The 15698-nt window shown below is 40.8% G+C and overlaps 2 protein-coding genes across 2 annotated transcripts; both read right to left on the bottom strand.

The window, feature by feature from the left end:
- Window positions 1-1161: 1161 nt before the first annotated feature.
- LOC128354237 (uncharacterized) lies at window positions 1162-1929 on the bottom strand. The gene has a single exon (XM_053314498.1). It carries the CDS (start codon window positions 1927-1929, stop codon window positions 1162-1164), a length of 768 nt encoding a protein of 255 aa, XP_053170473.1.
- Window positions 1930-8303: 6374 nt separating this feature from the next.
- On the bottom strand, window positions 8304-14782 carry LOC128354146 (DDRGK domain-containing protein 1-like). Its single transcript, XM_053314405.1, has 8 exons — window positions 14483-14782; window positions 12235-12384; window positions 11599-11729; window positions 10613-10714; window positions 10411-10533; window positions 10263-10301; window positions 10072-10177; window positions 8304-8776 (listed from the first exon to the last, which is right to left on the bottom strand). The coding sequence occupies exons 1-8, from the start codon at window positions 14568-14570 to the stop codon at window positions 8616-8618; spliced, it is 900 nt and encodes a 299-aa protein (XP_053170380.1). The 5' UTR covers window positions 14571-14782; the 3' UTR covers window positions 8304-8615.
- Window positions 14783-15698: the final 916 nt, after the last annotated feature.

Here is a 15698-nt window from a genome sequence, read left to right as displayed (position 1 = left end):
ACCATCATCATCCAGGATTTGCAAGCGCAACACAGAAGTGAGAACTTTCCTCACCATTCTGATAACACGTTCCCAGACACCACCATGGTGTGATGCTGAGGGTGGGTTGAAACTCCACTTGATGCCATCCTGCAACAAAACTCCCTGTATCAGTTTGTGATTTAACGATGATAGTGCTTCCCTCAATTCTTTCTCCGCTCCCACAAAATTTGTTCCATTATCTGAGCGCATAGTGGACACCTGTCCTCTTCGACTGATGAACCTTCGAATAGCATTAATACATGCATCAGTGTCCAAAGATGGCGCAACTTCCAGATGAATGGCTCTGCTTGCAAGGCAGGTAAAGATGACGCCATAATGTTTGCAGAGACTTCGACCTCTCTTTACCTCCAAAGGCCCGAAGTAATCTACTCCAACATTTGTAAAGGGGGGGAGATCAGGAAGAAGCCTTTCCTTTGGTAGGTCCGCCATTTTTTGTTCGCCTACTCTTCCTTAATATCTCCTGCAGAAGTTGCACTGCGATATGATTTTCCTCACAGCTGCATTGGAATTTGTTATCCAAAACCTGTTACGCAGCTTTGCCAGTGTGTGATTTCTTCCACTGTGACCCACTTGTTGATGGATATGTTTTAATATGAGAGTAGAGATATATTGATCTTTGGACAGAATGAGTGGATGTTTAGTCTCTTCTGGTAGAGCAGCCTTACTTAACCTTCCTCCTACCCTCAGAAGTCCATCCTGCAGACATGGATCAAGCTTATACACTGAACTGTTTTTTTTGACACAGATATTCCAGCTGATAGGGCAACAATTTCCTCTTTAAACCTTTTTTGCTGACTGTAATGAATGATGGCCATTTCAGCATCCATGAGATCCTCAGCTGACAACATCTGGCTTTCCGTGGCTCTTTTGACCATCTCCATCTCCAGTGACACATTAAGAGCTGATCCATCTGTCTCCTTTCTGTGCAGGTCAAGAGCATGTAACTCCTTTCTCTTTTGTTTCAACTGGAACAGAATTCTCTTCCATTTCAGAAACCATGCCACAGCCACTTTAAGTTTCCTCCAATCCGAAAAGTATGACAAGAGCTGATCTGTAGCAGTCTGAGAGCCTTGAGCAATAATGGTGTTTACTGTAGCTTCTCTTTTGACCTCCAGATCATCATCTGCAATTGCGACCTCTGTGATGTCTACAGGCCAATCCTTTTCTGGGCCAAGGAGAAACTTCGGGCCCAATCCAGCCACCTCCATTCAACAGATCTCCAACCTTCATACCTCTGGAGGCAAAGTCAGCAGGGTTGTCGTTGGTATTAACATACCTCCACTGAGAGACTTGAGTTGCATCTCTAATGGTGATTACTCTATTTGCCACAAATATGTGGAAACGCTTGTCCTCATTCTTGATGTATTTGAGCACTGCAGTGCTGTCTGTCCAAAAGGTTGATTGATCCAGTGGCAGCTCCAATTCAGCTCTCAACATCCGATCTACCCGCACAGCGAGAACTGCAGCCGCAAGCTCCAAACGAGGAATGGTTACAGGTTTTAAAGGGGTAACTCTTGCCTTACCCAGCAGGAAAGAAACATGGACCCCCTCGCTGTTTTCAATCCTGAGGTAAGTAACCGTACCAAACCCATCTTGACTGGCATCAGAGAAATTGTGCAGCTGTGCCTTTATGGGCTGTCCAAAGTCTTTGGGCTTAATGCATCGCTCAACTTGGAATGCTGTTAACCCTTTTAAATCTTCCAGCCACCTTTTCCACTGCCGGCCAATTTCCACAGGTATGTCATCATCCCATCCACAATGTCTCCGACAGAGCTCCTGCAACATGACTTTGGCTGGGAGGGTTACTGGGGCGAGAAAGCCCAGAGGATCATAAACCGAGCTTATTACAGACAACATTCCTCTCCTGCTCTGTGGTTGTTCTTTCATCGCCATTTTGAACTTGAATGTGTCTGACTCCACACACCATTGCAGCCCAAGAGCTCGTTCGACTGGAAGCTCATCTCTATCCAGATCCAGTTCTTTCCAGTCTGTGGCTCTGTGCTCCTCCTCAATGGTTTGCAGTACTATCCGGCTATTACTAATCCACTTCGTCAGAGTAAAACCTCCCCTTTGACAGATTTCAGTGAGACTCTGAACCATGGCAACTGCCTCCTCTTCTGAGCGCAAGCTCTTTAAACAGTCGTCAACATAGAAGTTTCTTCTAACTGTTTCCACCACCTCCAGTGAGAAGTTAGCCTGGTTGTCCTGTGCCGTTCTTCTAAGTGCATAACTAGCACAACTTGGAGAGGAGACTGCCCCGAATAGATGAACTGTCATTCTAAATTCCTCTGGTTCTCGGCTCACATCGCCCTCAGGCCACCACAAAAAGCGTAGGAAGTTTTTGTCCTCTTCAGCCACTCTAACCTGGTAAAACATGGATTTGATGTCCCCCATAACCGCCACTGGCTCTTGTCTGAATCTGGTGAGAACACCCAGTAGTGAGCTAGTGAGGTTCGGCCCTTGTAGCAACTGGCTATTGAGTGAGGTTCCTTTAAACTCAGCTGAACAGTCAAACACAACACGCAATGTACCTTTTTTAGGATGGCGTACACCATGATGGGGTATGTACCAGAGTTTTCCATGTTCACCTTCCAGCTGATGTTGAGGCACCTTCTCTGCATAACCATTCTTAATTACATCACTGAAGAAGCTGGTGTATTCTTTATGGAATAGCTCATCTTTCCTGAACTTCCCCTTTAATCCCATCAGCCTTTGTTTAACCATAGAAAGGTTATTAGGAAGTGTGAACTGGTCCTTTCTGAAGGGAATTTTCAAGCTGTAATGTCCATCCTGTAGTTGTGCCGACTCATCCATAACTTTCAGGAACCTCATATCCTCTCTTGATGCTCCTTGTTCCTCTGAACTTCGTTCATTGAAGTCATGACTGTATTGGTTGCTCAGCATCTTCTCTAGCTTACAGACAGAAATCCTATTGACAGCAGCCACTGAGAAACCTGTTTCAGGCATGCTGTTCTCTCCATCTCGAAGGGGACCATTAACCACCCAACCAAGTACAGTACGTATTGCATATGGACCATCCTCTTTGCTGTTGATGACCTCCCACGGTTCCAATACCTTGGGAGCGTTGGTGCCAATCAACAGGTCAACATCAGCATCGATGCAGGGGATCTGTACATCAGAGAGATACGGCCATTTTTGCAATTCTTCCTGTGTAACAATGTTACTGGTAGTCACAGGCATTTTATCTTGAGTGAGGACTTCAGGGAGACTGTAAAAGCTGTTACTGCCTAGACCGGCCACCTCCAAACCATTCAGTGCGCTAGTTGGAACAACCTTTTCCTGTCCCATAGTCCGCAGAAGGAAACTAGCTTTCCTACCAGTGATGTTTAACCTTTGCATAAGCTGTTCCGAGCAGAAGGTAGCCGTACTCCCAGGATCCAGGAAAGCATAGGTTTGTATTATCTTGCTTCCTCTGATGGATTTGATCTGCACTGGCAAGATAGACAAGATGCTATCCTCCTGTCCGGCCCCTGTGTGTCCACAAGTTTCTGAGACAGGTTGGTTAACATGTGCTGTGCCCTTAGTGTGTTCACTTCCTGTGCTGGTTCTTGTCTTTCCAGAGATATGAAGCACTGTGGGATGACTCTGGCCACACTCTTTGCAAGTTAAGCGCCTGTCGCAATTCTTGCTCATGTGTCCACTACACAGGCAACCAAAGCACATCCCCTTTTCCTTTAAAAAGTCTATTTTATCACGATGCTTCTTCTCTTTCAGCTTTGGACACTCTTCCAGCTTGTGAGACTGAGAGCAACAGACACATGCTTCCCGGATGCTTCCCTTAGAGTCTGACCTTTGTGGGGCTGAGCATGCAGTTCCATGTCCTTTACCTGCATCAACAACTGTAACTGCAGCAAAGCTGTTACCTCTGACCTTGCTGAACTTTGAGTGTGGTTTGAACTTGTTAACACTCTTTAACACAGGTGAACCAGTTGCAGTGTCTTGGATGTCCCCAAAGAGTGGATCAGAAATTATTTTAACTTGGCGTTCAATGAATGAGACCAGATCCTTAAAACAAGCTCTGCGATTGCACCTCTCCAGTATTTCATGTGCGTGTGTCCTCCATTTTTCTCTGTATTTAAACGGAAACTTTGTCATGATTGCTCTCATGTTAGTTGGCATGTCCAGCTCCTGTACATATTGAAACTCCTCCATTACATTGCAACAACTTCTCAGAAATAAAGAAAAAGCTTGCAGTGCTCCCACGTCCTCTGCCTTCACTGCAGGCCAAGCCAGAGCCTTCTCTATATAGGCTGCACCAATCTTGTATTGGTTTCCAAAGTGCTCTTGGAGAAGCTCTTTAGCCAGGTCATAGCCTCTATTAGGAATCACGTGCTGACAACTCCTCACCAGTTCTCTAGGCTGACCTCTTGTGAACTGCTCCAAAAAATAAAGGCAGTCAGCTTTGCTAGCCTTTGATTCCACACTATGTTCAAAAGCTCTCATGAAGGTTTTATATTGAAGAGGATCACCGTCGAAAACTGGAATGTCTCGAGAGGGCAGGGACATTAAACGTTGTTGTTGAACCAGAGCTGCGGTTATTTCATTTTGTCGGTGCATAATGGTGCACAGATCTCCTTGCTGCTGTTGCTCCACTGATGCAGGCTGCACATTATTTACTGGCAGAGAAAGGGTTTGCAGTACATCTCCATAACGCATTGTTCCAGATATTTCAGCTTGTTTTTCCTCATAGTGTGCGCTTGAGTCCTTCCAAAAACTGCTTTGTGGCATTGCACTCCAATGAGATGGTTTAAATGAGTCTGCTGCAGGATTGAGTCCTGATGATTTTGGCTTTTGTTTTTCAGCCCTTTGCACATATGAACTCATCCCATCTGAACACACTTTTTTGTTACTTCCACATTCTGAGGCTGCTTGAAGGACTGCTACCTTTGCAGTAGATGCAGCTATTTCAGCATCAATTTCAAGCTGCTCCCTTTTTCTTCTCAGCTGCTCCTCCTGGGCCTCTAGAGCATGTCTTTCCTTTAAAGCTGCAGCTCTAGCAAGAAGAGCAGCCTTCTCTGCTTCAGCTTTAATGCGAGATGAAGTTGTGGTTTTGTCACTTCGATTACTACCTTTACTGCATGTGCTTTTTCGGTGAGAACGTTTACTGGGAACATTTGATATGCTATCATCAGGATGAACATCATCAATTTCATCACCATTTGCCAACCATTTCTCAACCTCAGCAATGAAATCATTTTCAACAAGCATTTTTGCAGCAAACCAAGTGTCATGTTTTTCACGTTCATCAATGGACATTAAAGGCAACAAAGCCACATGCGCATCTTTGGCTTCCCCACACAAACCCAAAATTTTTTCCAGTGTATTTTTCACCTCTTTTGCATTACCACTCTGCTTAAGCTCTTGAGTTACATTTCTTAAGGTTTTAATCTTACTTAATTTTCCTTTTCTTACATTTTGTAATGTTTCCACCTTTGCAACAAGAGCTTTGTGTGTTAATGTAATTGGTCGTTTACTTTTTACAGATTGTACCTCATTAACATTTTTCTCCTCCGCAGAGGTTGCAGCAACCGCTTCCTCCGCGGCAGCCACATCAGTTTTACCGTCCATAATGTCCAATTTCACAACACAACGTACATCTAAGATGAAAGCGACGGGAAAAAGTTCAAGTTTATTGCGCAGTCAATAGTGTCATTTAGCGACCAATGCATTAGGATTACGCTCGCAAAATTGTGTGCACACTTATGGCCATAAGGGTTGGTAGCGCTACTCTTTACCTTAAAAGCGGTGGGCGCCGGGATGTCACAATCCGGATGAATGAATCAGCTGATGCCGGTGCGTCTCCAGGGAAACGGTTGTAAACATCCTCCACGCTGTCAAACAAATGCAGGAAATCCAACGGCGAGTCTTCCTCCACGAACAACGTCCTAAAACTAACTGAAGCGAAGTTCTTTGACTTAAATGTAGTGACTTGGTTTTAACAAAAACAAACAAACCCTAAGCCACAATGAGGGGCTGCTACCAGGATAACTAATTGACACGTCATCACAGGCTCCGTGTAGTAAATCAAACATCAGTAGCGTACTTATGCTAAAAAAATGTATTTATTCACTACATTCAGCCGTGCGGCCTTCACGAGTCTACATACACTTACTCATAACTTGTATGCAAAACAACAAAAACTACATTAATGGCGGCGACGGCAAAGACAATGACAACGGTCAAAGAACTGTGTGCTTCTCCCGGTAAGCAGCACACCTGGCGAGCTCCCGCCCCTTCCTCTACTTATAAGGTTTCACCTGCTGCCACTTAATGCACCCTCAATGCACCACCTACTGTGGCGAACAGGGAATTACGTGACACACAAAGTATTACAAATACAAATGGCTCTAACAGTACCCCTCTGTTAATGAAAGAAAAACCAACAATGGTCACTGACAAAAGTAATAATAAATAAAAGTTTGCTGAAAATTAACCAATGAAAAGCAGACAATGCTTTTGAATTGTGGTTCAACAATCATTTAAAAAAAAACCCAACAAAAACAAACTAGTGAAACAGGCCTGGACAGAAATGATGGTACCCTTAACTTAATATTTTGTTACACAACCTTTGAGGCGATCACTGCTATCAAACGATTTTAGTAACTGTCAATGAGACTTCTGCTTCTGTCAACAGGTATTTTGGCCCACTCCTTGTGAGCAAACTGCTCCAGTTGGCTCAGGGTTAAAGGGTGTCTTCTCTAGGTGGCATGTTTCAGCTCCTTCCACAGATATTCAATAAGATCAGGGCTCATAGAAGGCCACTTCAGCATAGTCCAAGGTCTTGCTCTTAGCCATTCTTAGGTGTTTTTAGCTGTGTGTTTTGGGTCATTATCCTGTTGGAAGACCCATGACCTGCGACTGAGACCAAGCTTTCTGACACTAGGCAGCACATTTCTCTCCAGAATGCCTTCATAGTCTTGAGATTTCATTGTACCCTGCACAGATTCAAGACACCCTGTGCCAGATGCAGCAAAGCAGCCCCAGAACATAACCGAGCTTCCTCCATGTTTCACAGTAGGGACAGTGTTCTCTTCTTGGTATGCTTCATTTTTGCGTCTGTGAACGTGGAGCTGCTGTACCTTGTCAAGAAGCTCCTCTGTTCAAAGGACATTCTCCCAGAAGCTTTGTGGCTTGTCAATTTACATTACATATATATATAACATATATATATATATATATATATATATATATATATATATATATATATATATATATATATATATATACACAAATTCCAGTCTCACTTTTTTATGATTCGATTTCAACAGTGGTGTCCTCCTTGGTTGTCTCCCATGAAGTCCACTTTGGCTCAAACAACTACGGATGGTGCGATCTGACACTTTTTTTATACTGATAATTTTGCTGACCACCATGGAAAAGTGGGAAGTCCCCCGAGTACATTTCAACCAATCAGCCTCCTTTCAAAACAACTTTTTTTGGCATCGATCAATATGACGCCCCCTCCATCCATTACTCAAGTAAAACCAGTCACAGGTGCATGGAGTTTTGACTTCAGGCCTTGAGACTTCAGTTTTTTTATACAGGGGTTACTTCAGTTCACCCAGCTGGTGGCCACTTAATTTATGCTGCATTCACTATAGGCCATCTCAATTCTAATACTGTTCAATTACTTTTCTTACTGCATTCTCTCTTTTTTTTTAAAATATAATAATAGTTGATGGTTCCTGCATCTCGCTGTCCTCGGAGGTCCGCAATCTGGGTGTTATTTTGGACTCCGCACTCTCATATGACACACACATTAAATCTGTCACCAAATCTGCCTTCTTCCACCTAAGGAACATTTCCAGACTCCGTCCTTCACTCTCTGACTCTCATACATGCATTCATCACCTCACGTCTGGACTATTGTAATGCCATCTTGTTTGGGGTCCCCAATAAAACACTGGACAGCTCCAACACGTCCAAAACTCAGCTGCCAGGGTTCTCACTCGAACTAAACCCTGGCAGCACATCACCCCCCCCCCCCAACATTCAAAGTGATGTAAATAATGAATCACACTGCACAGTTGTTGTGGTCAAATATTGAGATTTATCGGGAGCAGCTCTGACCAAATAACTGATGACACGGATTCTTTTCAGAAAAAAAACTAACAAGTCAAGACCTGCACTGGTCATCTTCATGGCAACAGGTGAGGTTTGACATTCCCCTAGGCATATTTTAAACTCTCAGCTCCTGTCCTTTCAGATATAACACAATGACCATTAACTCTTTAGCCATGTCACAGTTAACAAGACCAAACTGAAACTTAAATTTATTTAAAATCTCAAACTGTATTTTTGCAACTTTTTACATTTTTCTTCAAAATTCTGAGTCAGTCTTCTGTGTTGACAGGTGTGTTAGTTTATATAATAAAGAGTACTGAGACATGACATCACTATGAAGTTCAGATTGATGATGACATGGTGCCAAAGACAAACACCAAAGAATAGTAGTTGCATTTCACCAGAAGGCTTCACCCAGATAGATAATAGTTCATGTTTGAGTCATTCTTCTTCAGTGGTGTCCATGCAGACTCTTGTCCAGCTGTCCATCAGGCGGTGTTGCGGCTGTCAGGTGTCAAGTTGATCAGAGAGCTACTGGCCTGGGCCAGCTCTGTGATGGAGACTCTGCCTCTCTGTCTGATAAACTGAGCTACCGAGTTCAGTTCTTCTGGAGTGATGGAGATAAATTTTCCTCTGTCATCAATCACTCCTGTAGGAACAATAAGCAAAGTACAACTAATTCATATTTCATATAATATAAAATGACAACAAATAGCCTGTAGGCCAAATCTGAAAATGTTTTTCATAATACAGGTGCACAGCATCATTTGTTCTCTCTGACCAGATTTGCTGTTATTCAACTTGTGTGTGGACAAGATCAACATATCAATTATATTTCCTGTTTCTTGTAATGTATGGTTGAACTTAATAAGTGACCACGTCATAAAAGATTAACTATGGATTGTATTAGACAACATATAGAGTGTAGAAATTATTAAATCATTTAAAAAAAATGATATATAAAATTTGAAGCCTGAACGTTTTGTTTTTGCAACCAACAAATCCTCCAAAAAGCAGTAAGTATTTTGGCTTCTTCTGGGAATGTTAAAGCAAGCTAATTTTCTCTGATATCAGTGTGTCGATGGGTTAGGGCTGGGCAATATATTGATATTATATCGATATCATGATATGAGAGTGGATATCGTCTTAGAATTTGCATATTGTAATATTGCGATACAGCATGTAAGTCCTGGGTTTAAAGGCTACATTACAGTACGATTATGTCATTTTCTGTTCTGACTGTTCTACTATTTGCCTTTACCCACTTTGTCATTATATCCAAAGTACTGATGATTATTTATCAAAAATCTCATTGTGTAAATATTGTGACAGCACCAATAGTCAACCCTACAATATTGTTGCAATATTGACATCAAGGTATTTGGTCAAATATTGTGATATTTGAGTTGATCTGTATCACTCAGGCCTACCTCAGCTTTACTTTACTTTCTATGTTTACATTTAACACTTGCACATATTTTAAAACACTTTATGCACCATTGTTAAGTATTTCTTTAATGTTTATTTGTGCATCTTAATGTGAAGAGATAATTGTTAAGTGTTTGTATGTGTACATGTGAGTGCTTCTCATGGTTGTGCTGACATTTCTTTTCTCTGTCTACATTGATTGATAACTGAGGTGAATCAGAGGAAGGTTAAGTATACAATTAAAATGTTTCAATTGAATATATTGTTTTTATTGGATTTATTGAAAACCGCACCCTGGTAGCTAAGTGCTTACAGTACGTGCCACATCCCTGGGTCCACTCTGGCTGGGAACCCTTGTTGTAACCATACGCTATCTTAAAAAATTATCTTTACAGATCTTCTTTTCTTAACGCCATGTTCCAAAACAGCTTTTCATCATTTGAAAGATGAGATCAATTTTAAACACTAAGAAATGTTCTTGCATGCTGTTTATTGTTAGTTGTTAAACACACTGACCTGTGAGGGAGCCATCTGCTAAGAGGTCCTGCAGTCTGGCAATAGCATCCTGTGTCCTCATTTCAAAATGAGAAGCCAAGTCCTCCAGTAGAACCACTTTAGAGCTCTGCAGGATGGAAGACATCATTTTTAATGCATTATGTTCAGATGCTTTGGCTAAAGCTGAAGTATGTACAGACTGTTAGTCTCACCTCAATGTATTGGATGAATTCTTGAAGAAGGTTGCGGGACTAGGGGTTAACAACACAAACATTTATCATTTTTAAAAGACAGAGAGAGAGAGAGAGAGTTCTAACAGTTAGATTTAGTTTAACCTGAAAAATGTGTTGGTGATCTGACCTGGTCTTCAGTGAGCTGTTCCTCCTCTCCCTGGTCTTCTATAGTGAAAGATGCTTTGAGCCTCAAGTACTCCTCTTCCTCCCGTCTCTCCTGTTCTTCTTTAGCCCGTCGCTCCTCCTCCTCCTGAACAAACACTGTTATTTCATCACCTCATATGAAGAGACAGAGAGGAAGAAACTGATCAGAGGATGGATTATGTGACCTGTTTCTGTTCATGCAGTCGTTCTCTCTCCTCCTCCTGCCGTCTCTCCTGCTCTCTGAGCTCCTGCATCCTCTTCCTCTCCTCCCTTTCCTCCATTTCAGCCTGTAAATACAAAAACAACTCAGCAACCAGGCAGCAAATGGAAAGTCTTTAACTCAGCAAAGCTTAAAGGAAAGTTTCAAAACCTCCCCAGCAGGCTGGAAGGAAAGTTTACGACAGAGCATCTTTAAGCCATTTTGAAATGTGAAATCAAACACACGTCATATTAAGTACATATATAGTGTGTTCATCAATCATTTAACAGCCTAAGTTGAACATGAACGCTATTGCTTGTGCTTTAATTACCCTCTTTGGTGACACTTCATTTTTCACCCCACAATGTGGTAATTATATATACATTTCACTATAATGTAGCTTTATATAAGCAGTGATAACTCCGACAAGCCACAGGTGATTTTAAGTCAAAATTAGGCATGCAGCTAATTATTATTTTCATCATCAATGAATCTGTCCATTATTTTCTAAGTTTATCCATTAGTCATTAAATCCATAAAATGTCAGAAGATGAATAAACATGTCATGTTTCCCAAAGCCCCAAAAGACATCCACTAATCACTTGTTTTGTCCACAAACCAAAAAGGTATTCAGTTTTTCATCATAGAGGAATGTTATTTCAAAACTGACTTCAGACTTTTTCTCTGTGATTGGGACATAATAGATATTTATAGCCCCAAAAAGTGGAATCCACTCTGAATGTAACAAGATGTGTATAATGTCTGTGTGTTCAGATGTAATGAGTTAGGAGTCAAGAAGAAGGATGCTTTTATATCTGCTTATGAGGACATAAGCAGAGGTTATGAACTGAATGTTTATACTCTGCTTACATATGCTTAGTGAGGAGTTTAAGTTAGGTTCTACAGGGGTTTTGTTTCATGGCCCATCTTGTGGTGAGTGTGGACATCAGAGGCTCAACTTGTGACTCCCACCTCTCTCTGGGCTTTCTTGGCCTGTTTCTCCTCCAGCTTCTTCTGCTTCTTGGCTCCAACTTTTACTGTTGGCTGGAAGTTCTGCAGCTGCACATCCTCTTCCTCCTCCTCCTCATCCACATGCTCCCCATCTGAGATCAACAAAATGTTTGTTACAGTACAAAACTCACATCTGTTCATACAGGTACATTCAGCTATGGGTTTTTTTCCATTTGTTCAGCTTGAAAAGACTAATGAGTTGGTTACAATTACAAGTTACCCTGTTGAAAATGTAATAGTAGTGTAACTATTTCAATTCCTTTCTCAAAGTAATGTAACTAATTACATTTGATTACTTTTCTTAATTTTGAATGAACCAGAGACAGCCAATCACAAGCATCAGGATCCAACTTGCGTCTTTGGAAGGAGGAGGTTGATATGAAAACTATTTGATAAATCTGAGCTTTTGCAGCAATTTTTGAAATGTAACTAAAATTGTAATCATGGAAATCATTTCTCCCAGTAATGTTAGGGATTACAATTATGTACATTTTGTAATTAAATTGCGTAACGTCGTTACATGTAACAACACTGTGTACAGTATATCAGTGCTTATTATTGAAAGCTACATAATTAAAGTAAACCAACATGACTGACCATATTCAACAGGTTCTCTCTGTGGATGTCTGTTAGCAATCACTGCAGCCAGATTTCTTCTCCTGCGAGGCATACCAGCCCCTCGCTCCTCTGCTGCCCGCTGAGGGGGACCCGCTGCCCGGATAACATCTTGCTGCTGTTCTGCATCAGCTGAGGCCAGAAAGGGCACATAACATGTCATACCACAGTCTGTCCAACACATGCTTTATTTGTTAAGACTACAACAAATGGTTGATTAATCGATCAACAGCAAATGAATGAATATTTTGTTGGAGTTATTTTTTCAGGATTTTTTTTTTTTTCAAAATCTCTGATTCTAGCTTCTGAACTGAATATCTTTGAGTTTTGGACAAAGCATGGCATTTGACAATATCTTCTTGGGCTTTGGGAAACAGTGACTGACTTTTCAGCAATTTTTGACATTTTATGGCCCAAATAACTACCTAATCTATTAACTGGGTTATATAATAATATATAAGTATATACGATAAGAAAAAGAGGGAATGGTGTGTACCAAGTTATTATTATTTTTTATACTCACATTTTTATTGAGATTTTGAAGATTTTGAACAGAAAGATGGGACAGATAAACAAAAAACATAACCACATGGTTACAGGCATCCATTATCAAAATGCATTTTCCCAAAAATTCCCAAAATGAGTTAAATTCATGACACTTCCAGAAGATGTGTGTATGATTTGCTTCTTTCTCCACGTAGCCGCCAACATGAATGTTGAGAACCACTTTGTTTACTCAGTTTAGGTGTAATGAAGTAACGGGTCAGTGTTCTTGAGTTTGTAGTTGTGTGTTGCGTTTCACACATATCATGCCATTCTTCCAGAGTAATGGTGATGTTCAGTTCCCTTAATGTACAGAGTAGAAGCAGCTTCTGAGTCTCTCAGGCTTCGGTACAGTACTGAGATTGCCCAAGTTTAGTTCCACTGTATGTCCTGGTCATTACATCAAGTACACCATTCAAGTCTTTCACAGTTTGTATTTCCTTTATAAAATAATCCCTTAGCTGTAAGTATCTAAAGTGTTCCCCGTTATCTAATCCATAACTCATTTTCAACTGCTTGAAGTTCATTACATATCCTTTCTTTGTTAATGTACACACGGCTGTCAGCCCTTTCCTCCCCCAGTCCCTGAACCGGCGATCACTTAAGCCTGGCTTAAATCTTTCATCATATGCAAACTAACTTAACAATTTTGTATCCCTTTCTAATTTGTATTGTTTTACAAAATCAAACCAGATATTCAATGTGTGTAAAGTTATTAGATCTATCGAGTCTTGTAATGTCTTCATCAATTTAGGATTACCAATCAGGAACTGGGTTAGAATATCTGCCACTGTCCTCTTAATATCTTTCCACTTTGCACAATAGTCCTTGTCACACTATCGGTCTGAGTTGTGCTGCATGATAATAGTCTCTCAGGTTTGGAAGTGCCATACCTCCTTTATCTTTTTCCAGTTGTAGTGTACAATATTTTACTCGTGGTCTTTTACCGTTCCATACAAATCTGGAAATCATTTTATCCCAGATTTTAAACTTTTCTTGTGGGATACTGAGGCAGGGAGTGTACCAAGTTATTTAAGTGCTTTGGTAAATTGTAATATTTATATCAAAATATTGATTAATAAAATAATCAGTAGATTAATCGATAATGAAAAAATAGCTATTTGTCAGAGCCGGAAGAAGTATTCAAAATCTGGAGGAATCACTATCTATCTTGGATTATAGATATATTATTTATGGAAAAGCAGCTGTTTCTACATTGGATTGTAGGTGTTAAGTTACTGGTTTTAATTCATCTAATAAATGAAAGTAGTAGATAAATGTATACTTATAACAGCACACCTCCCGTGGAAAAACACATTTTTGGTAAAAAATTAAATAAAATATAACTAAAGAAAGAAAATCATTTGATAACTCGTTGCTGTCTCCAGCATGTTTGTATTAATTATAAAAATAAAGCAAACGCCTTTAATCAACAAGTGAATAAAGACTACAGTGACAGTTCAGTTGGCACGTTGCGGCCTCCGTAGATTGTGACATATGTTGGCAGCTGTGAGCTGACGTAGCCTTTATAGCTGAAAAGTGCAACATCTTCAATTACCACTGTATCTTTCCATAATTAAATAACTACTAAAATGGCTAAAACATGATACGTCACTGAGTATATTTGAAACGAGTTTGACTTTCAATGCTAACAGTTAGCATACAGTTATTTTTGAAGACTGCTTACCTTCCTGTGTAACCCTCCGTAGCTTCAACGCAAACAATATCAGGGCAACAAGGATAGCAGCAGCTATCAGATACAGTACTATATCCATAGCTGCTGTGAAATTCTACGTTGTCTAAATAAAAATGTCACGTCTGATCCCGTTACCAACCACTTGGAATATTGAAGCCAGCGCTCTTCTGAGGTTTATACTTCTTCTTCTTCTTCTTCTTCTTTCTTCTTCTGGTTAATGGCGGTTGGCAAACAACGAATTGGCGCTTTACCGCCACCTACTGGAATGGAGTGTGGATCAAAGTGGCTATAACACCCTCTACAAAATAACTAAATAAATACTAAAAGAAGAAGAAAAAAAAATTAAATTAATTAATTAAAAACAAACAAACAAAAAAACAACAAAAAAATATCCTCCCCAACATTAATTGCCAACACCTACTTCCAGCGTGTTCCTGTAACATGGTTCTGAGGTCATACTGTATCTTATTGTTCGTAGGCTTTCGAATCCACCTCTGTCTTTCGGCTTCATACCCCCCACAATGCACCATAACATGCTCTACTGTTTCAGCTTGACCACATTTCTCACATTCACCCGTGTTGTGTTTCCCTATTTTAACTAGTGTAGCCTACCGTTAAATGAAGTATGCCCAAACCTAAGTCTTGATATTATTGTTTCCTCTCTTCTGTCCCGTCCTGTACTTCTCATGTCTCCCACTTTCCTTTGTATTGTGTAGAACCACTGTCCTGTCCTCTCTTCCTCCCATTGCTTTTGCCGCCTTCCCCTCAATCTTTGTTTGATTATCTTCTTGATTTCTGACTTACTGAGGCTAACTGCCAAGTCAACACCACTATACTTTGTTGCTTCCTTCGCAGCCTTATCTGCTGCCTCATTCCCTTTTACCCCAATGTGGCACACAGTGCACACAGTGCCACATAGAAACACCACTGCAGTCCCCATCATTTGCACCCTGTATAGTGTTTGTTGCACCTCAATCAAAACATCTGGCCTGCACTGCACTGCTAATAGTATTGCCACCACTTCCCCACTGATCCTTTTCCCTACTGTTACCTGAAACTCAGGAACAATAAAAGCTACTCCTGCCCTTTCTGAATTCTTGGATGCATCTGTATACAGTTGAACGTAAAAATGATATCTATCAATATATGCCTGTACCTTCTGTACATTATACCCAAACTCTCCCTCCTTGCTCTTCTGCATTAGTAG

Source organism: Scomber japonicus, chromosome 24, assembly GCF_027409825.1.
Source record: "Scomber japonicus isolate fScoJap1 chromosome 24, fScoJap1.pri, whole genome shotgun sequence".
In the NCBI taxonomy this organism is placed as follows: Eukaryota; Metazoa; Chordata; class Actinopteri; order Scombriformes; family Scombridae; genus Scomber; species Scomber japonicus.
The sequence above is the reverse complement of the archived record's forward strand: the minus strand, read 5'-3'. Positions and strand labels throughout refer to the sequence as shown.